The sequence below is a fragment of the Ailuropoda melanoleuca genome, chromosome 13 (assembly GCF_002007445.2).
Source record: "Ailuropoda melanoleuca isolate Jingjing chromosome 13, ASM200744v2, whole genome shotgun sequence".
NCBI classification, from domain to species: Eukaryota; Metazoa; Chordata; class Mammalia; order Carnivora; family Ursidae; genus Ailuropoda; species Ailuropoda melanoleuca.
The window spans coordinates 80,497,094-80,519,841 of record NC_048230.1 but is presented as its reverse complement, the minus strand read 5'-3'; the positions used below and the strand labels follow the sequence as shown (position 1 = coordinate 80,519,841).

General features: G+C 37.6%; 1 protein-coding gene across 4 annotated transcripts in view; it reads left to right on the top strand.

Annotated features, from left to right (window-relative positions):
* The window catches only part of MKKS (McKusick-Kaufman syndrome), a 71,764-nt gene that overhangs the window by 16,644 nt on the left and 32,372 nt on the right, over nt 1–22,748 (top strand). For 3 of the 4 annotated variants that reach the window (XM_034640351.1, XM_011224337.3, XM_002918735.4), the window contains 4 exons: nt 1,982–3,396; nt 5,785–5,960; nt 6,886–6,996; nt 8,802–9,560. In XM_034640351.1, the coding sequence (XP_034496242.1) occupies nt 2,412–3,396; nt 5,785–5,960; nt 6,886–6,996; nt 8,802–9,242 (1,713 nt within the window). In that variant the 5' untranslated portion in view covers nt 1,982–2,411 and the 3' untranslated portion in view covers nt 9,243–9,560. Of the gene's footprint in view, nt 1–1,981; nt 3,397–5,784; nt 5,961–6,885; nt 6,997–8,801; nt 9,561–22,748 lie in introns of those variants that run through there. The other variant, XR_004619523.1, reaches the window with a different exon arrangement.

Sequence of the window (22,748 nt, the reverse complement as noted above, 5' to 3'; positions counted from 1 at the left end):
GTGTGTGTCTAAATTTAGAATACAGTCATGTAAGTTTTACTGTTAACTTTAATTAGGTTATTGATTACTGCAAAAGCCCGTCTGCCAGGCCTGTGCATTCAGGAAGTCAGAGTTGTTCACGTGATGGTAGCCTTTGGAACTGTGGGTCACAGCGTTAGGAAAAAAAGGGTCTTAACAGATCTAAACTGACACTTGCAAGCATATTCTGTAAGCCAGCCCAGTGTTTGGTTCATTTATTTTCTTTCAGTTGTACCTTGTTTTGTCTGGATCTAGACCCTCAAGTCAGCAAGTTTTGACATCCTAAAAATGATTTTGGACTCACCAGTATTTTCAGTGGTTTCTTCCTTTCTTATTTTATAGAGATACGAGCCAAGTGATGTGGTTACTGGTCTCACTACCACAAGACTGTTAGAGGTGCCAACTTAACGTTCCACTTTTGAAAAGTTGCATGTCACTGTTACATGTTGAAAATGCTTTTTTTTTTTAAACTGGAGAAATCATTTTCTTGATCACAGCTTCTGTTATGATTTGTGGTTTGTGTGGGTGTGTGCTACATGTAACATGTAAAATAATGTATGGAAGTCACTTCACTAAGTTTTCATTTAAATGTATAGCACAGATTTTGCTGAATCTAAAATAACCATTGAAATAATATTTAAGTACCTTGACTGTTCCTGGCGGAAGATGAAAGATGTTTTTCCTCATCTTATAAAAAAAAGATGACTGTAACTTTATTGCAGAGAGAAAACTAGCCATCACTGCCTTCCCTTTATTTGGGCTCAGTTGCCATGGTTACAGTCCTTTAAATGGGGAGGGGTGGTAACCAAAATAACACTTCGAATAACACTTCCTCCCTCTCTTCACCTCTTCTTTGCACATCTTCCATCACCTTTTTGGTCTGTATCACACTGTGCCATAGTCTACTTCGGGTAGTACTGTAGTCTGGTAGACTACTTAGTATTTATTTAATTATGCTAAATACTGTCCAAGTAATTAGCATAATTACCATATTCCTGAAAATAATAATTGGCTGAACCTTCACCTTCAAACCACCTAACCTCAACAGATAAGGTCCATGACCTGAGATTTTTTTATTTTTTCCCACACATTATTGAAGTGTCAGGATTTTATGCCTCAAGGCACACTATTTATTTACAGCCTTCTTAAGAAGGCTAGTACGAGTGTGCTTGTTACAACATTTTATGGTATTTAGACCTTTCGAGATCAAATTGCAAATCAGATCCTATTTTTCTCTTTGTCAAACAGCATATTCCCTGGTTTTTGTATTTACTGTCATTAACCAAAATCTCAGGGAGGATTCAGTTGTAGGACACTGAAACTGACAATTGATTGATAGAATAAAGCTATAGAAAATTACTTTGAAGTTAGCCAAATATTGAAAACATGGTTTATTCTTTGGGACAATGTGCTGTGCAGATTTATACAGCTAGAGATGGCCTATATAATACAGAGTGTGTCTATAGTAGGGAGACTAACAGTTCTCTTATTTCATAATTATTTACAGGCAGGATTTGATGTACGTGGATCTTTGTTCAGACCTACAGTTTCCAAGTAAACCAAAATTATAGAAGAAAACATAACATTAAATCCTGATATAAGAGAATAAAAACATTTGGGATCTTTTTTTTAAGACTCTTTGTTTTATAATGAGTTTTATAATGCAGCATTTCTTTTCTAGAAGCAGATCATATTCAAATAACTGTACTGTAAGCTTTTTAGCGATGTTGTTCTGCATTCCAAAATTATTCAAATATCAGTACTTTTTCTTGGAGGGATTCATTGAAGAATAAAGGAATGACTGTTTAGTCTAAGTGGATTTACATTTCTCATTTTGTGGAGGCTTGTGCCAGTTGGTAATTCCTTTTTCTAAAGAGGGAGCAGAGCATCAGAATATTAAACTGCATTCTATTAAATGTTTTGGACTTATTTCTCTAAAATGTTTTTCCTTTATTTCTTATAGAAAGAAGCATCTTTGAATCTGAGCTTGATATTGAAAGAAGAAATGAAAAACACCAGCTGGATTAGAAAGAACTGGCTTCTTGTAGCTGGGGTGTCTTTCATAGGTGTCCATCTTGGAACATACTTTATACAGAGGGCTGCAAAACAATCTGTAAAATCTCAATCTCAATCTAGAGGCAAACAACAGAATATTGAAGAATGAAGTAAAAATAAATATTTGGAATTACTAATATGTCATTAAGTCATTACATGCTAATTAGCTTCATAAACCTGGAGCTATTTAATTAATAGCCACAGTACTGCATATTCAAGACTTTCATTCCTAAAGAATAATTTTTTTTTCCTAAATGTCAAGACCCATGACAATGCAATAAAGAGAAAAATATGGTTAACAAAATAAAAACTGTTTTCACCAAGTATCACCTGATAAGATGTCTCGTTTAGAAGCTAAAAAGCCGTCGTTGTGTAAAAGTGAACCACTGACAAATGAGAGAGTCAGGGCTACACTTTGTGTCTTGAAAGGAATCCTGACATCGAGCTATGGCCCTTCAGGCAGGCTGAAGCAGGTGCACAACGGCCTTGGAGGCTGCGTGTGCACGACCTCACAGTCATCGGCCCTGCTCTCTAACCTTCCCGTCACCCATCCCATTTTAAAGATCCTGACAACATCCATGCAGAATCATGTGTCGTGCTTCAGTGACTGTGGCTTATTCATGGCCATTCTTTGCTGCAATCTGATTGAAAATGTTCAGAGACTAGGCTTGACGCCCACCACTGTTATTAAATTAAACCAGCATCTTTTGCGCCTCTGCACCAGTTACCTCAAGTCCGAGTCCTGTGCTTGTCGAGTTCTAGTTGACTTTAGCAGTCCTCAGCGCCTCCTTTGTTTGGTGCGCAGTATAGTAACAAGTAAACCTGCCTGTATGCTCACCAGAGAGGAAACAGACCATATCAGTGCTTTGGTTCTGAGAGCCTTTTTGCTTACAATTCCAGAAAATGCCAAAGACCGCCTCATTTTAGGAAAGAGTATAATTGTGCCTTTAAAAGGTCAAAGAGTTCTAGATTCTACTGTATTCCCTGGAATACTTATTGAAGTGTCAGAAGTTCAATTAATGAAGATCTTACCTATCAAAAAATCAGATGCCTTCAAGGTGGCACTTTTTTGTGCTTCTTTATCTGGAGATCTCTCTGATACTGGAGATGGAACTGTGGTGGTCAGTTCCGGGGTCTCTCTTGAAAATGCAGTCCTGGAGCAGTTGCTTAACTTAGGAAGGCAGCTCGTTAGCGATCACGTAGATCTCGTCATGTGCCAAAAAGTTATACACCCATCTTTGAAACAGTTTCTCAGTGTGCACCGTGTAATTGCCGTAGACAGAGTTGGAGTGGCTCTGATGGAACCCCTGAGTAAAGTGACAGGTAAAAAGCACCTTCTGCTTTTGCCCCTTACAGTTAATAAATCACACTGTTTTTTGAGCAGAGACATTCTTGGTGTCACTGTTAACATCTTGAAAAATTCTAGAAGCTGCCAACTCACAGCATGTGTATCATTTCTGCCAGCAAAGGTGGCTTCTCAAAAATATCCTATAATGTTCATTTACTTAAAAGTGAGTGTTTATGACGATTTCTCTGTATTTTCCAGCCCCAGAAAGGACTACAGAGTCTGTTATACTCAAACCATTAACCCTCCAATTAAGTTTAACAGCCTCATAATCCTAAGGTCTTTCATACTTTACACAAAATTCTACTTGAATTTTACAAGTAGAAATCACATTATATTCAGAAGGTAATTTTGCAGCTGAAATATCCTTTCCTTCACTTCTTCTTCACTACTGTACTGCCTAAATAGTAATTCCTAATTAAGGGTGAGTAGGTGGGTGGATGTGTGCGTGCACGCACACGCACTAGCTTTAAATATCCCAGATATTTCCAGCTGAGCTCCTTGAGAATCAGGATTGTCTTTTATTTTTAGCACTGACAACAGGCCTGGTCCACAGGAGGTGTTCTAAAATGTCTGTTGAATTGACTAATATTTGGTAAGATAGAGAATTTTAACAGGCAAGAAGTTCACTGTATTTTACAATTTAAAATCAGACATAAGGATATTCATCTGTTACAGCCAAAGAAACATGACAATGTAGAGTTCGTGATTTGAGCCACTTTCAATCCTTTGAAATGCATTGACAGCCTATCAGTCATTCCAATCTGATCGACTGCAACATTTATCAGATTTAAGCCATTGTTAAAGTTCACTATTTTTAGTGTTATTACAAATCTTCAAAAAGCAGTAGTATGAATGCCAGTATTGAATACCTAATATCTGGGTTATTGCCTTATCTCTATAAGGCTGTCCTATGATTGTCGAAGTGGAAATTATTAAGAAATAATGGAAATAGTTCTGTGGAACTCCTTGTTGATGTTCTGGATCAGACCCATAGTTTTAAATATTTACTGGTTTTTCATGACTTTTCCAGCTGTGAATATTGGGTGCTACAGATTAGTTTTTTAAATGGTGCCTGGGTGTCTCAGTCGGTTAAGCATCCATATCCAACTCTTGACTTCAGTTCAGGGTCATGATCTCAGGGTTGTGGGATCAAGCCCCGCATCAAGCTCCATGCTGGGTGTGGAATCTGCTTAAGATTCACTCACTCCCTCTCTAAAGAAATTAAAATGTTTAACATTTGTCATAGAAACAATGGTGTAAGTGGGCACTGGGTTTCCACACGAGCCCACGACTCCTACTTACCCCACATATAACTACAACATGATATAAGTAGCCAGAGCTTTAGTCCTGGATCTTGGGAGCAGAGACCTTTTGAGATAAAAAGGAAGGGAAAAAACAATTATACCAAGCCCATGGCTTAGGTAAACTATGTTTTCCACCCTCCCTAGTGTATCTAGGTTAACATTACCTACTTTCTCCCCCTTTCAGGAATAATTCCTTATTGATCTGGATTAAGTAGTAGGGTTATTGTGTGTGGGCCACTGGTGTGTTTGAAGCTTGTCATGGCGTACACAGCACTGAGCATTTGATTTGCTTTACTTGTGAAGCAGACATTATCCCCATTTTACTCTCCTATGGGGAGGCCCACCCAGAAAAGTTAAATGATATGACAGACTCGCTTTATGTCCAGTGGCTCATCTACAATAGATTCTCTGTTGCATCCACCAAGTGAAATAACACAACCTGTAGGTGGTTTTTTTTTTTAATCCTTAAATTTCAGATTACTCAGTATTCCTTATTGTTTGCGACTTAAGAAGAAGAATATTCAAAGAAGTTTAATTGTTCAGTGAGTGATTATTTTCTGGGTTCTTGCAAATTTTGTAAGCTCCCAGAAAATGTATGCACATTTTTGTGTGCCTTTTTCTAGAGAGTAAAAAATAGCTCCTAACAGATGTTCAAAGAAGTCTGTAAACAAAAAAGAACCTCTGCTTTGCTTTATTTCTCTATTACTTTAATAGCAGAATACTACTTATTTTATAGGTTTTAGAAGCATCTTGTGGGTGGGGGAATGGGATGGGCTGGTGATGGGTAGTGAGGAGGGAACGTATTGCATGGTGCACTGGGTGTTGTACAGAACTCATGAATCATGGAACTTTACATCAAGGACTGGGGATGTACCGTATGGTGACTAACATAATATAAAAAAAATAATGATAATAATAAAGAAGCATCTTGTTATTCTATATTTCATGCTTTAAAGTGTATGCTTGTGGGACTTTTATATTGGCTAGGAATCAATTTTAAATTATTGTATGTTCCATCTTTACTCATACGTTTTGTCTTTTCTGAACTTCAAAAAATAGGAACACAGCCTATTGGTTCCCTAGGCTCAATCTCTCCTAGTAGTTACGGAAGCGTGAAAGATTTGTGCCCTGCAAAATTTGGCTTCAAACATTTTCTTCATCTTATTCCTAATGAAGCAACTATCTGCAGCTTGCTTCTCTGCAACAGAAATGACACTGCCTGGGATGAGCTAAAGGTAGGTCACAAACTGAATTCCATTATTTAGGGGCTGAGGCCGGGATTAAATAGTCGGACTATGTATTTTGTTTTTCATAACTTTCCCAGGTGATTTAGAAAGCAAAAACAACAAAAATGACAGAATTAAAAGTCCTAAGTAAGCTGACTGACTTGCCTGTGAGATTACAGGAGACTTGGCGAGTGCTACCAGTTATTTCTAGTATTCACATGCAATCTAAAAGTCCTTGACGTGAACTTTTCTTAGCAATTAACTTGAACTGTGTACTCTTTGATGCTAACGTGTATGAATAATTCACCGAGAAAATGAGTTCCCCAGCCATACCCATCATCCACCTCTTGATAGAGTTTGTCGTCTTCTACCAGCAATAACACATGCAACTTTTATACATTATAAGAGAAGTGATAACCTATGGTATTGGTCACAAACTTAAAGATTTGTATATAGTCAAGGATATATCCTTGGTAAACATGAAAGGTCTCTGTGTTTTTCTTTTTACTACTACTGGGTTATAGCTGTTATTACTTCCATAGCAACTTGAAAGAAATTATATAGCATGTATACAGCTAATTTATTTAGACGGAAATAATTTTTTTAGTAGAAATACTAGCAAACCTTGCTGACCCAGTTATTTTGAGGCCATCCATTTGTGAATCTCAGTTTGAAGAGCTAAGTGCATATGAAAGATGATACTAATCTGGTCCATGGAAACAAACATCTGGCTAAAATATTTTTCTTTAATCTCTGGTTTTTATTATTCCAAAATGTATTTGTTACATTACAACCTTGGCAACACAAGCTCTGTTCTTTTGCAATTAAAATCCAGCTCTTTGAGTCTACTATCTAAGTTCCCTTGAAAACATGGTTATATTTCTTTGTGAATCCGATGTCAATGTCTGATTCTGATGATTCGTCTCTTTTTCAGCTCACATGTCAAACCGCACTGCATGTTTTGCAGCTAACAATCAAGGAACCGTACGTTTTGTTGGGAGGCGGCTGTACTGAAACTCATTTGGCAGCATATATCAGACACAAGGTAGGTTGGATGGACCTGCTCAGATTATCTGAATTCTCAACGACATTTGTTTTATGAGATAATAAACCAAATCAGGATACCCTGGAGCCTTTAATGTTTAATTTCTCAGTAACCTAACTCCAATTTTGTATTTGAAAACACTTGAGGAAAATAACACTTGCAAATATAAGGTAATATCTTTATCACAATGATTATTATTAATCCATCCTTTTACCAAATGATCACATTCTTTGAGTATTGTTGAAATATTGCATATTGAAATAAGCATTCTGTTGATGGAAGTTGTATTAGAGATTTCAACTGCTGTGGTATGATCATAATTGATAGTCATAATGAAAGTGTTAAGATTCTACAAAATATTTCAGTACCTTCTGGACTATCAAGAAAAGGCTTAGTTTCAATTAATGCATTCCCAGTATTAGATTCTATTATAATTTTTAAATTGGTATCCATTTATGATACAAATTCTATCAAATAGAATATTTTTTATTCATTTAGGAAACTATGTCCTGATAATAGATAAATTTAGTGCATTATAGTTCTGATTAATTTTTCATAAATACTGACCTACTTTATTTGAAAATGGATAGAAAAAGGTATGTGTTTTCCAGATACTTGCAGCTGATCCTTTGGTTAGTCAGGAATGTTATCAAGAGACTGCAGGGGGCACCTGAGTGGCTCAGTCAGTCGCACATCTGACTCTTGACCTCAGCTCAAGTCTTGATCTCAGGGTTGTGAGTTCAAGCCCTGCATTGAACCTGAAAAATAAAAAAGAGAGAGAGAGAGACAGACTGCAGAGCTTCCAGTGGCTAACTAGAATTAGAGAGAGAGTAAATGCTTTTTACAGATATGCCCCGTTTCCCAAAATGATTTAAAATCTATTTGATGATAAAGCCCATTCATGAAAAGTTATCAGAATATACATTATGAAAAACAAAATCAGGCCCATGTATTGATGCTGAACACACAATAATATAGTCTGCAAATGGAATTAAGTAAACTAGAGAAGTTTTTGGAGGAGGAAGGTTTTCTGAGTAGGATTTTGGAGAAACAATACAGCATGAAAATATGGGAAAAGAACATTCAGTAGCGATGGTCTTACCTGGTTCACACCTCCTGGGCAGAAAAAAAAAAAGTGGTCACTGCTTTGAAATAGTTTGGATATGGGTTTTAACTATCATTCAGTGATTAGCTTGTTAATATATTACTTTTTCTACCATGAAATTGCTAGGAGAAACTTCTTTAGAATGGTGGAACCAAAAAAAAGGTTTAAAATTATATTACCATTTCACTAGTTTAAAGAGATTATTTATTTTTAAAACATTGATGTGAAAATTACACATGTTCCTAAATGGCTTTTGTCTTAATAATTACATGTGTTCTCATTTTAAACAAATCTCAAACACTCTGCCGACTCTAAATAAGTACTTCATTTGGACATTAGCCTTTCAGGCACCTCCTCCTGTGTGTATAAAAACCTGTGATGTGTGCATTATGCCCTGTCCATCATATATTGAGGAGGCACGACTGGGCAGTCATTCAGAGTAAGCTGATGATGGGGTTTCTTCTGATTCATTATTCTGATAACATGACTAGTATATATTTATACTATCACCAACCCAATTAAGGAATGATAGCCTGGCCAGCTGGTCCATGCTTGCCCATTAGCATTGTGCTGAACCCCTAAGGAAATTGAACATAAGTAGTAACTTTATGATAAGGGTCTGATCAAGTATTTTATTTTTTAAGAAACATTTTTATAGTATTTCTCTGTATGTGCTTTCAATGGTTTTATTACTCTTTAGACCTGTAACGAGCCAGAAAGCATTCTCAAAGATGATGGATGTACTCAAACAGAGCTTCAGCTAATCACTGAAGCATTCTGCAGTGCGTTGGAATCTGTCGCTGGCTCTTTAGAGCATGATGGAGGTGAGGTTCTTACTGACATGAAGTACGGACACTTTTGGTCCGCTCAGGCAGAGTCTCCCTCTGTTGTTCACTGGCCAGATTTGCTTTCAAGATGTGGCTGCGGACTACACAATAGCCAGGAAGAACTCCGCTGGTCTTTCTTGAAGACTACTCAGCATCCCTTTGCACCACAAACCTGCCTTCCACATGAGGCTACGGGCTCAGCCAACAACCTGACTTTGGACTGTTTTACTGCTAAGCTTAGTGGCCTGCAGGTGGCTGTGGAGACAGCCAATTTGATTTTGGATCTTTCGTATATCATTGAAGATAAAAACTGATAGCATAGCATGTCAAAAAACCTAGGCAGGTGTCAGTTAAGAAAAATATTGAGTGTATTTTTTTCTCTCCCAAAGGCCTGTTCTGCATACTTGGATAGATTATTCATAAAATTATACAGATACTTATATAAGGGGGAAAAGTATGATTCTTAAATGGAAACACAATAGAATATTAAAAATATGAAACATTATTATTAAAGATATTATAATTATTTAGGGTTTCCACAGATGCCACTGTATGTTGTTTTAAATTTTTGTTATTATTTTGACATCATTCAGGAATATACAGAAATAAAAAAAAAATTTCCTAATCTATGCTCTGGTTTGGATATGCTTATTATAGATACTTTTTCATAGTAATTACATGTTCAAAATACAAAATTAGATTCCAAAGTATCACAAAGCACCCAATACATATTGCTGCATCAAGAGAAGTACTCAAACTGCACATTTAGTAAAATTTCAATGTTTGTTACCTGAGGCACTATCATTCAGGGGTTAAGTAACTGCTGTCAAACCTGACCTACCTAGAATTTCTAGTTTGTATCACAGTTTTTCATTTGTGTTACTTTGAAGAAATGTGTGATTAGGGGGAAAAAATTACTTATATAGTAACTAAGCAGTATAGAGAAAACAAGTGGAAAAGTTATTTCCCTAGTTCACTCAGTAGTGTAAAGAAGAAACCAGAACAGCTCTCATATTCAAAGTAGAGACACTAATGTTTCGCCAAGGAATGTAATTTGAATGTTATGCAAATGCAATCAATGTATTGATAAACTGAAGAAGAAATACAGAATGCAGCTTGAGGAATAAGTATGGAGCTATAGCAGATGCTATATTAAACCTTAGGAAAACATTTTGAAAATTTTTGGAAAATTAGACAGTGTAAGAGTCAGTGATCAGATCTATAGCCATGATAGAAGGAGACAGAATTTTTAAGCAATTTCCTCCAATATTCTTTTAATGCAAAAGAATTTTCACCCTGAGCCAAAGAAAAGAATGCAATACAAACTCACAGGAATGCAATATATATTGAAAACTCAGCTGTACCTTATGATTCATAAAATACTGCTCTTAAATTTTTACTTCTTTTTATTTTTAGAGTCAAATAGAAGGGCAGTGTGGTAGGCAGCCTTTCAGATGGCCGCCAGTGACCCCTCCCACTCCTGGTTTTCGCACCGTTGCACAACTCCCTCCCCTTGAGTGTGGGCTGGATGTAGAGACTCCTCTCAGTCTCCATTTGCCCCTTGTGAACAGGAATGTCTTACTGCAGTTCTCCTATGCCTGCTTTATTATTGTATGTTGGGAGTGGAAGGCAGATGACTTGTCCCATTAGCTTCTTGGGTCTACAGATGGAGAGGAGTTCCAGAAGCTGTACTTAAAGAATTACACCTGAGGATCTTTGCCCACCCTGACCCGATTTCAGTGTTAAGATCCTGGACTTCAAGCTGATATTATAATGCAGTGAGACTTTTGGGAATCTAGGGAGTATATGAATGTATTTTGCATGTGATGGGGAGCCTCTAAGACGGCTCCCTGATCTCACTTCCTGGTAGTGCACCCTTAGGGCATGCGACTAGCTTTTAATGAGTATAGAGCAGAAGTGATGGGATGTCATGCTGTAAAAAGATGGGCTTCTCTCGATCTCTCACTCGCTCACCCTGATGGAGGCCACCTGCCAGGTTGGAAACCACCTATGGAGAGGCCCACGTTGCAAGAGACTGAGAAAGGTTTCCAGCCAACAGCCCACAAGGAACTGAATCCTACTGACAACCCCAAGAGTGATTTTAGAAGCATATCCTCCCTAGTGGAGCCTCAACAGTAGCCCCTGCCATTGGCAGCCACTCAAGAGGCCCTGAGGCAGAGAACCTAGCTAAATTACTCCCAGATTGATTCCTGCCCACAGAATCTGTGAGATAATAAATCTTAAATCAAGTTTTGGGTGTAATTTGTTATGCATCAATAGACATAATAAAGGCAGGAGCAAATGCTTATTTATAATTATGTACTGAAAACTTGGTCACATGATGGAAAAAAGCATTCTTGATGCCATGCCTCTACATTTCCACCATCCCTTCAAACATAAAGGCAGTGTTCTTTATCATGCATGTTCACAGTGGGGCTTTTACATTCCCTTAAGAAAGCGTGTCACATGGGTGGCTCAGTCAGTTAAGTATCCGATTCTTGGTTTCAGCTCAGGTCATGATCTCACAGTTGTGAGAGAGGCTCTGTGCTCAGTGCAGATTTTCTCCCTCTCCTTCACTCTCCCTCTACCAAATAAATCGAAGGAAGGAAGGAAGGAAGGAAGGAAGGAAGGAAGGAAGGAAGGAAGGAAGGAAGAAAGAAAAGGAGGAGGAGGAGGGAGGGAGGGAAAGGAAGTCACATGGAAATAGAATTCTCCTGGGTCTCCTTGGCCTTCTACTGCATTTCCAAGTTACTCTACAAAGGGACACCACGGTGAATCTCTCCAGTTGACCTTAGAGGTTAAGAGCTTCTACTTTTCCCATGACAGCCATTAGCTCTGTCATTTTTAGCTTTGCCATAAAATTCAGTTACATACCTTGGTGAAACATCAGTGCTCTCATTTTTTAATATGTCAATTGAAATAGTCTCATAAAGTCATTTCCTGAAGTTGTGTATAATCCTTAGTAGAAAATGCTGTAAATAATTAAAAGAAAAAAAAAACACTTCCTTAATAGTTCAAGGAAATCATCATTCAAACTCAGATGGTAAAATATGAGATGAAAATTTTTTTTTTAAGATTTTATTTATTTAAAGAGAGCATGAGTGAGTGGGGTGAGGGGGAGAGGGAGAGAATCTCAAGCAGACTCCCCACTGAGCACGGAGCTGACGCAGGGCTCAATCCCAGGACCCTGAGACCGTGAACCGAGCCAAAATCAAAAGTCAGATGCTTAACTGACTGAGCGACCCAGGCATCCCAAGATGAAAATTCTTGATGAAAATAATTTCAGAGGAACTCATTTTGACAGAAATAAATGACAAGAAAAAACAACAACTAAGTTAAGCCTCAGGCACTGTTTCATGACTTAAAATAAAACTGAGGTCTAAATACTGCATTACGAGGTTCCTCAGGAGACAGAACAGGAAATCCTGATAGTTACAGAAAAGGAAAGGGGAGAATAATGCGTGAGAGAATGAAGTCAGTGACAGCTGCTCACTTTTATGGGACTTACAGGACGGGCAGCATTCAAGTCTACTGAGCCATAAGTGTCCAATGGGATTAGCATCTTATTAATCAAAAGAGGTTAGGATTTTGGCAGCAAGGAAAAAATTGGAAAACTAAAGCAAATGAAAAGAGTGTTTCAAGTCAAAATACTTATTTGGTCTTATAAACACCCTACACCTTAATTCTTCCATTTGTACTATATTTAAAAATCTTTACATATTAGATATTTTAAATCAACCATAACATTGAAGTATTTTCCCCAGGACATTTAAATTACATATTTTTAGTATCTTTTATTATCACAGTATCCTTGAGCTCATTTAGTGTGTATAATCAAAGCTAGTTAGGCATTCACATGATAGTAGAGAAAACTTAAGTACCTCTGTAAGATCTATCATGTCCTGTATCCATCACACTGGTGAACAGTTCTTCGGACAACTTTAAAATAAAACAACATTGTTTACAGTCACATAAACTACACAGGTTATTATGTAAGAGCATCGTGTACAAAAATCACTTACATAATTACTGCAGGCCCTGTCAAACATCCAGTTAGTTAGGTCATTCATTCCTTTCTGATAATCTTGAGGGAATAGTCAAGGAGACAAAACATCTCTTACAGGGTCCTGTTTCAGCTGTCTAAATAAATCTATCTCTTAATCTGAAGGAAAAGGCAAGTTTGAACATCTGATATCTTTACAATTTTTTAATCATGTAGTTAAATGTTTCCACTTAGTAGCTACGGTATCCCATAATCCTTGGAAATTTTTGCCACTTACCTACAAAATTTGAATTTAAATGTATCTAAACCCAGTGTCTGCCTGTATCTTTAGATTACAAGAAAATTTATATACTTCATTATTAATAATATAGTAATACTCATAAAACATGGTGCAGTCCCTGAAAACTCCTATATATAGATCAAGCCTTCTGTTGGAGAGATCATTAGTAGACTAGGTGCATTAAAAGCAGTGTCATACCATTGCCTACTGTAAATTGTGACTTTAGAGGGAAATGAAGTAAGTTGACAATCTCCTATTAAGAAATCACACTGAGAAAATATTTATAATGAATATCCTATTTTAGCCCTGTAGCTTTTGTTTGAAGTTTTATGGTTTCATTTTGAGAAGTATTAATTGATATCTTTTTGTTTGTCAGACACAATAGTCAGTAGCATTAGAGGTTTTAAAACAATTTATTCACAGTCCCCGACCTCAAGGGGCTGATCACCTAGCCAGTGAGACATTTTTTAAATATTATTTTTCTTTCTTAAAAAGCAATCTCATAAAAGTATTTCATAATCTTCCAACTCATTCATAAACACTATGTAGTAACAGAAAATTTGGACCATATGAAAGACACACACAAGCAAGGAAAATAAAGTCCAATATAGTCCTACCCCCCAGAAATAGCCACTGTTTACATTTTATGTGCATCTTTTCAGTTTGTTTTCTGTATATACTTTTAAGAATGTGATCATATAGTATATTGTTTTACAGTGTTCCTTTTACCTAATATGTTACGAACATCATAAGCATGAACAATCACTACATATTCTACTCTTATGGAATTTTTTAATTCCTAAGGAAATTTCCGTTGTAGAGATTCTACCATAATTTAGTCAATGAGCTTTTATTGGTACACTTTTAGGCTGTTCTTAATTTTTGTACCAATATAAGTAAAACCTCAGTGAAGATCCTGTATATATCCTTTTCCCATATCCCGATTATTTCCTCAGGATAAAAAAATAGAGTTAAGATTTCTGGACCCAAGTATTTATTTGAAATGGAAAGACTATTAATGTACATTGCCTTAATTATTAAGTCTTCCAGAAATGTTGCATCGATATACTCTGACCACAGTGCGTGGAAGTGCTCATTTTCCTGAACTTTGGCCAACACTAGTTATTTTTGCCAATAGCTGAAAATGGAGTCCTTTTAGTAATTTGCATTTTTAAAATTATTAATGAGGTAAACACTTCGTATACATTGTTGGGCAATGTCTTCCTTCTGTAGTCAAATTTTTCTTAATAGGCCTTCCACATCTTCTACCAGTAAGTTCATCTTTCGCATATATATTTATATTTATTTTCTCATATACAATATTAAAGATATGTACAGATCAGAAAGGTACATTTTTAAGGCAAATGTACAGCCTTTCTTCATGGTCTCAGTTTTCTAACCAGCTCCACAGGCCCAAGCTTAATGGCACAGTTTTGCACAATTCTATTGATTTATAACTCATAAGCAGCAGCAAAACACCTATGTAGTGTGGAGAATATAAAATAGTAGATAAACTATTGTCTCTGCCTTTTAATGCCATCGAACCCCATGACAAAGCATCCGTGACAAGGACTCTGTATGAATGGGCTAGGGCTGTCATAACAAATTACCACAAATCTGGGGGCCTACAACAACACAAATTCATTTTTTCACTGTTCTGGAGGCTTAGAAGTCTGAAATCAAGGTGTTGTCAGGGCTACACTGCCCACAGGGGCCCTAGGGGACAAGCTTTCCTTGCCTCTTCTAGTTTCTGCTGCCCATTGGCAATCCTTGGCATTCCCTGGTTTGTAGATGCATCCCTGAAATCTCCGCCTCCATCTAAACAGGGCCTTCCGCTCTCTGTCTCAGTGTCACAAATCTCCCTCTCCTTTCTCTTATTAGGAAACCCATCATTCCCTAAATCCAGAATGACCTCACCCCAAGATCCTTAAGTTAATTACATCTGCAAAGACCCTGTTTTCAAATAACATCACATTCACAGACATGGGGCCTAGAACTTAAGACATTATCTTTTGGGGGCAATTCCATTCAACTCACTACAGATGGTAAAAATTTGCCAAGCTGTAAAACTTCCTTCCCAGGTTACAGCTGCGCAAGAGGGCAAAATATGCCCAATGGGGACAGAAGCACTAGGACCGGGTTTTACCACCATACATTTCAAAACATTTCTCCATTTACTGTTTGTTAATTATAATCGAAGTGCAATCTCTTTTCCCCACTTTTGCCCTACACCGAACATTCTCTTCTATTCCGCATCTCTATCTGCATCATTTTCACACTTATTCCCTTTCCCCAAGAATGACATATAAACTACCCATCGGATGTTCTATACTTTCTCTTTACCCACATAATTTATTTTTTTTAAGATTTTTTATTTATTTATTTGACAGAGATAGAGACAGCCAGCGAGAAAGGGAACACAAGCAGGGGGAGTGGGAGAGGAAGAAGCAGGCTTCCAGCAGAGGAGCCCGATGTGGGGCTCGATCCCACAACGCCGGGATCATGCCCTGAGCCGAAGGCAGACCCTTAACCGCTGTGCCACCCAGGCGCCCCTACCCACAAATTTAAATACAAACATATAGAGAAAACGTTGCTTTCGTCAAAAAAAAAAAAAAAGAGATCGATCATTTTATATAGCTTTGCTTTTTCAGAAATGTCTCTAAGTCAGCTGAAACTAGTCTAATTCATTATTTTCATGGTAACATAATATGCCTTTCTAAGCTGTAGTGGATAATATTGCTGTCCCTTTTGCACCCATCCCTAAATGCTGTGAGTGAATTGGCTACTGAGGGCTTATAGCTAACCCTTTCTCCGGGGAACTTCTCTAAAGCCAAACAAAATCACCTTCCCAGGGAGATTATGCCTGGGAGATCATTATGCCTGACCCTTTCCAGTGTGTGTGTATATGGACGGAGGACCCTCTCCCAACAACTTCGTACACCTATTCTTACCTACTTACCATTTCATTTATCTGTGTGAGCTTCTAATGATTCTAATGAATTAGGTCAGAAAAAAATGTGTACCATTTAATAAATACTGCCTAATTATCTTCCAGAAGGCTGTAACAACTCACATTTTCCACCAGCAATGCATGAGAGTATGATCTCCCATGACCTCTTCTCCCCCTAGTGTGTCTGCCTGTAATATGTATTATGTTTCTTGTTTTTCCCAATTGTTGTCTTGTAGTTATTTTAAAGTTCCTGATTATTAGTGAATTTAAGCATTTTAAAACTATATTACAACTTCCATTTTTCATCCCACGTGTGAAGAACTTCAAAGTCACCATTACATCCTAATAACAAAGTAGAAAGCTGCACAAACTACGAAATCAACAACTACTTTTATATCTGTAAAAGGTGGTCCTGCTCACCAAATCCCAATGTGTGTGTGTTGTGTTTGGTGGGGGTGAGGTTCCCACACCAACAAGCAATTCCCTGGACACCAGCAGCATGTCCTGCAATTCAGCTCATTTCTGACACTATCCCTGGATAGCATCACATTCCAAAGGCGAAGGGTTCAGTTCTGTATGACGACACCCCCCCCCACTCCACTTCAAATGCCATTGGCAAAACCAGGGTATCACCTTGCTTCTGACCTACCAGCTACAGATCAAAGATTCCAATCATCCCTCCTTGGGTTCACTTAATTTGCTACAACAGCTCACAGAACTCAAAGAACTATTAGGTCACCAGCTTATTATAAAAACGCATCTCAGGAACAGCCAGACGGAAGAGTTGCATAGGGCAAGGTAAGGTAAAGGGCCCAGAGCTTCAATGCCCTCTGTGTGTACTACTATCCCCAAATCCACTTGCTCACTACCCCAGAAGTTCTCTGAACCTCATCCTTTTGGTTTATGGAGGCTTCATTACATATGTATGATCAATTAAATCATTGGCTGGAGGTGAATGATTCAAACTTCAGCTCCTTTCTCCAGCCAGGATGTCAGAGGATGGGGCTGAAATTTCCATGCCTGTATTCTTGGTTGGTGTCCCCCCCCCCCCCCCNNCCCCCCCCCCCCCCCGCTAGAGTCCAAAAGTCACCTCATTAACATAACAAAAGACACCTTAGCGCTCATCACTTAGAAAATTCCAAGGGTTTCAGGAGCTCTGTCCTAGATAGGGGACAAAGACCAAATATATTTCTTATTATAAATCACCAGTATCACAGTACATCAGAGAAGTGAGGTCACAGGGCAAACAGCTACCCCCAAAACTGGAGACAAACAGATACAGAGAATCACAATTTATCCGAGGAGAAACCCACAATCAGAAACCATTTGCGGGAACAAGTGCCAAGGTGGGAGAGCTGGAAGTGTAATGAACTGCCGTCCACTCAGTATGGACAAGTCTGAGAATTAAATACTCGAGGGGGACCAAGTCATATGGGGAAGTCATACTTCTCTGAGCTTTAAAACCCTCACCCCACTCCAGAGCTGTACTAGATACCTACATTGTCTATCGAAGAAAAATCTCCTTGTGTTTTCAACAGGGAGAGGGGAAAAGGAACCGTGTGGATATGGTTCTTCGTAACAAGGCCTGCCCTCAGGAAAAAATTATTTTACCAACGCCTGTCACCCTTCAAAATAAAACCGCCAGTTATTTTACCAGCAAATGGGCTTATCTGGGAATACTGGAGAATTGCATTCCTCTGGGACACGCAAGCTACACAACAAAAGCAGGCAAAATCACAGGCAATACAGCAAAACAAAGCAAAGGAATGGTCTTTTATACAAGAAGGGGGAAATTGCAAAGGCTGTTATAAGCAAAAAGTCCATTGGAGTAAACTCGGAGTTCGAAGTATAGTGGCTTTTCATTGGCTGAGTTGTGACAACTCTCATTGGCTGGGCTGTTGCCAGGGGAGGAAAAGAACCTTTCTTCCTCCTCCTGGGATAGTAAAGTAGCCACTGAAGTAGAATTGACTTAGAAGGTACAGCTTCTGCAATTGACAAACTGTAGCAGGGTAGGAGAGCTCCCCCTGCTGACCTCCTGATTCCATTCTAAACAAGGTTTCCTTTTATTAATTTTCAGTCTATTTTATCAAACCTGCTGGGGTTTTATCAGAGCCAAATCTGCCTGAGTGAAGGAAGAAACTCCAGCCCCCTCTATCCTTCCAGGTGGAGAAAGGGAAATACACACCTCCAGCCCCCTCCAGCTGTCCTGTCTCGCCTAAGAGGGGAAAAATCTTAGAGGGGTCCAAAATGTCCTTCAGTAGATGAAGGACAATGGAGTATTATTCAGTGCTAAAAAGAAACTTTCAAGCCATGAACAGATACAGAGGAAACTTAAATGAATGGTTGCTAGAGATTGGGGGAGGGGGGATAAATAGGCAAAGCACAGTGGATTTTAGAGCAGTGAAACTGCTCGGTACGATACTGCACTGGTGGATACATGTCATTATACATTTGTCAAAACCCATTAATAAAAGAATATTTTAAAATTTTAATTGAGATAAGGCAAAATTACAAATTTATAAAGTTGGGTGGAGGGGTTACAAGGAGATTGAATCATTTGCTTAATGTTGAAGTCTTCATATAGGCTTAGTAACTTAACTGGGTATAATCTTATAATTCTCTTGGGTTATGTCAGGGACTACACAATGGGCATATTTATTAAACTTCCCTGACAGTCTTGGTTCACTAGAAACATAGAGAAATGTACTACATTTTACTTGTTATCAGTGTATCAGATATATCTATGCGTATGGAATGGGTGATTTCATTGCAAAGGAATTTAATATTCCCTGAAATTAAGAAAAATGCATTTAATTTGTGTCAACAAATTACTAACATTTGATCTCAATAGTGCTTAAAGTATTATCAAAACTGCTATTTTCCATCTCTTTACTCTTATTAAAAACTGGGGCTACAAGAAATGAATAAGTATATATGAAAATAAGTCTGAATCTATTTCACGATTATATAAGCAACTTGAAAATTCTCAAGTTGCTCATCAAAATTAAAGAACATTTTAAAACTAAAACAAAAATTTCTCTATCAGTTTTTAAAGATAAACTATCAGCCATTCTTATTTATTTTACTTAGGAATTTGCTATGCATGAACATCTTATTAAATTAGGCTACTTTTACATGATGATGAAGCATAATGGAAAATTTTATCTTTATATTTATGGTACATGAAACCAAAGTTTTTACGACACAGATGAATTTGAGTTCTTGTTTAAATATTCTTTTTTGCTTTTTATTGAGCACTGTAAGAAATATCTCCATCATTTTTTATTCTAAATTAAATCTTGATTATCTGCATGGATGAATCTCTCTTCTCATGTTTGAATCCTTTCTGGTTTATTTTCATTGTAATGCATTGATGTAAATATTGGGACTCTTCTGTGGAAACAATTTCAAAATGTGAAATTGAGTATAAAGCACTTGCAGTTGGTTTTCTGACCCACAATTCTTACTTACTTAGAACCAGATTAAGTTTCTCCTCATTCATTCAATCAAGAGCTATTGATTGCTGACCATGTCAAGCCATTGCACACATATTTGCCTATGTAGCCTCATTCTTCCATTCATTTATTCATGACCTAGCACCATAGCTAGGGACACCATAGCAAGTACAAAAAGACATCGTCCCTGTTCTGATTGAGCTTGAAGCCTGAAAATCATCCACATAAGGGTAAATTTAATTTGCGTTATGTAGCAGAATGATATAAGAGTGTAATGGGAATTAGGAGGATCTTACCTAAGAAAATGATTGTGATGAGATCTTAAGAAGTAGAGTTAATTAGGATAAGGAAGAAATGAGATGATTCCAGGCAGAAAGAATAGCATGTACAAAGGTTCTGTGGCAGGAGGGAACATCACATATTTCAAAAATCAAAAGGTCACTGTGGCCAAAACTCAGAAGTGAGGGCAAATATCATGGAAGACCAGGCCAGGCCAAACTTTGTAAGCCATGATGATGAGCTTGTAATTAATCCTAAAAGCAATGAAAATCATGATGTTGTTTTGAGGTAGGAGGGCAGCAGAGGGAAAAGTACTGAGTTTGAGGAGAAGAAACTAGTTAGGAAGTTATTCATCAGAATGGGGGAGAAATTATGGCAGATGGTGGTGGCACTATAGAGGAGAGACACAGATGGACTCAAGAAAAATTCAGCAGATAAACTCAGCGGGGTTTGTGATGATTTAGATAATTACAAATGGACAGTTGGATGGTTAGAGATAACTCCCTGCTTTTAGTTTACCCATCTTGATGACTGGTAGAGGCCAGGATTTGCAAGAGGGTTAGTATATTATGTTTTGAACATAATGAGCCTAAATTGGTTTCTTGCTAATCAAGTTAAGAGAGTAAGGAGGCAATTAGATATACAGGTGTGGAGCTCAGAGGATGATTTTGGGGGTAGAAATACAAATATGTGAGTCATTTGCATATAGGTAGTTATTGAAGCTGTTCACTCACTAATTATTCAATCACCACACATTTATTTATTTTTAAAGATTTATTTATGTGAGAGAGAAAAAGAGCGAGCACAGGGAGGGACAGAAGGAGAGGGAGAGAAGCAGACTCCCCACTGGGCACAGAGCCAGCCCTGGGGCTTGATCCCATCCTGAGAACATGACCTGAGCCAAAATCAAGAGTTGGACGTTCAACCAACTGAGCCACCCAGGTGCCCCTTTCACCGCACATTTATTACACCCCTACTATGGTCAGGCACTGTTCTAGGTTCTGGGATTCAGGTGAATTTTAAAATCAGCTTGATAAGTTCTATGAAAATCCTTTGGGACTTTAGTTGCGATTTCATTATTTATACATAATTGACATCTATGTAATATTTAGGCAGCTCAACCTGAAAAATGATATATATCTCTATCTACTTAGATTGTATTTATTTAATACTTCTATAATTTGTTTCATTATGTGCCTTGCATGTTTCTTTTGTTGAATTTATTCTTAGATTTTTTTTTTAAGATTGTATTTATTTATTTGAGAGAGAGAGAGAGAGCATGAAGGGGGGAGGGGCAGAGGGAGAGGGAGAAGCAGACTCCCTGTTGAGCAGGGAGCCCTACCCCAGCTAGATCCCAGAGGTGAGGTGGGGGGGTGGGGGGGGTTGGAGATCATGACCTGAGCAGAGGGCAAATGTTTAACCGACTGAGCCACCCAGGTGCCCCTATTCCTAGATATTTTATAAGTTTTTTTTGTCGCTGTGAACAGAATCTTTATGTCATATTTCTCAATTGATTATGACTGACCTATAAAAAGGGCACTGGTTTTTGTATGTTGAACATTTACTCAACTTCCTTACTAAACTCCCTTACTAGTTCTAATAAGTCAGTTATTAGAATTAATAAGTCAGAATCCCTTGGCCTTTGGAGCTAAACAGTTGTATTATCAGCAAATAATAGAAGTTTTGTTCCTTCTTTCCTTTTCTGACCTCACTGCATTGGCTAGTACAAGTACAATTTGAATAGTAAGAGGGATAGTTAGAAATTCTTTTAGTTTCTTTTGTTTTATAGATTTGTATCCTTTCCTAGTCAATATGAAACATACCTTTTGAGATATAGAACCAAGAAATGTATGTCCTATAGTAATGTCCCCAAACGCTTGAACTTATATTGAAAATGAGTCATGTATAAAATAATTTAATGTGTAGGCTCTTCTGTCATTATTATAAAATTTCAAAACATTAAGTTTTACTGTTTAAATGGATTTTCCAAAAAACTACTGATATAACATGGACCTGGCAATTTCAAATAAGAAAGATCTTTTCGGTTTTCCTGTCTGAGATCTACACCCTAAAATATATCAAGCAAGCTTAGAAAATAGCAGGAATAACCAAGCCAAATTGGAGCATATGTCTGAAAGGCTACAAAAGCACTAGTCTTGCACAGTTAATGACGACCCTGGAACATGTGCTGTGAATAGCATTTTGCTTCCTGTTAATAATAGCTTGCCATCTAAATAGAATAATGTAAAGTGTAATGAGTACTACTCTTAAGATAAATATTGCTTTTATTTTCAGTGAAGTGGAAACTACTGCCTTTGTCTTTTTTTTATATATATTTCCAATTGCTACAAAAATAAATTAGCCTAAAGGTATGTCAAACAGCCATTGTACAGCTCTGAATTCAGGATATAGTCAACTAGGCTGATCAGTGAAAAGCATAACTTATCATCATTAATCTGCAAAACATTTGACTGACCTAGGACTGTCAGACCTGCCTGCCAAATTGCATAATTTTTATGAACATTTAATGTCAAAATGAATATAACTATGATGATTTTTGACATGCCACTCTATAGATAAGAACAAATTATTTACTTCTAGAAAAATACACTTTTTTTTTTTAGTAGGCTCCATGCCCAGCACAGCACCCAACATGGGGCATGAACTCACAACCCCAAGACCAAGACCTGAGCCAAGATTAGAGTAAGAGGCTTAACTGACTGAGCCACCCAGGCATCCCCAGAAAAATACACTTTGTAAAGAGGAAAGCATTTAGACCAAATGGTCACTTACCAATATTTTCACTTAAAATGTATATGACTTTCAAATTATGAAATGACTGAGACTATTCCC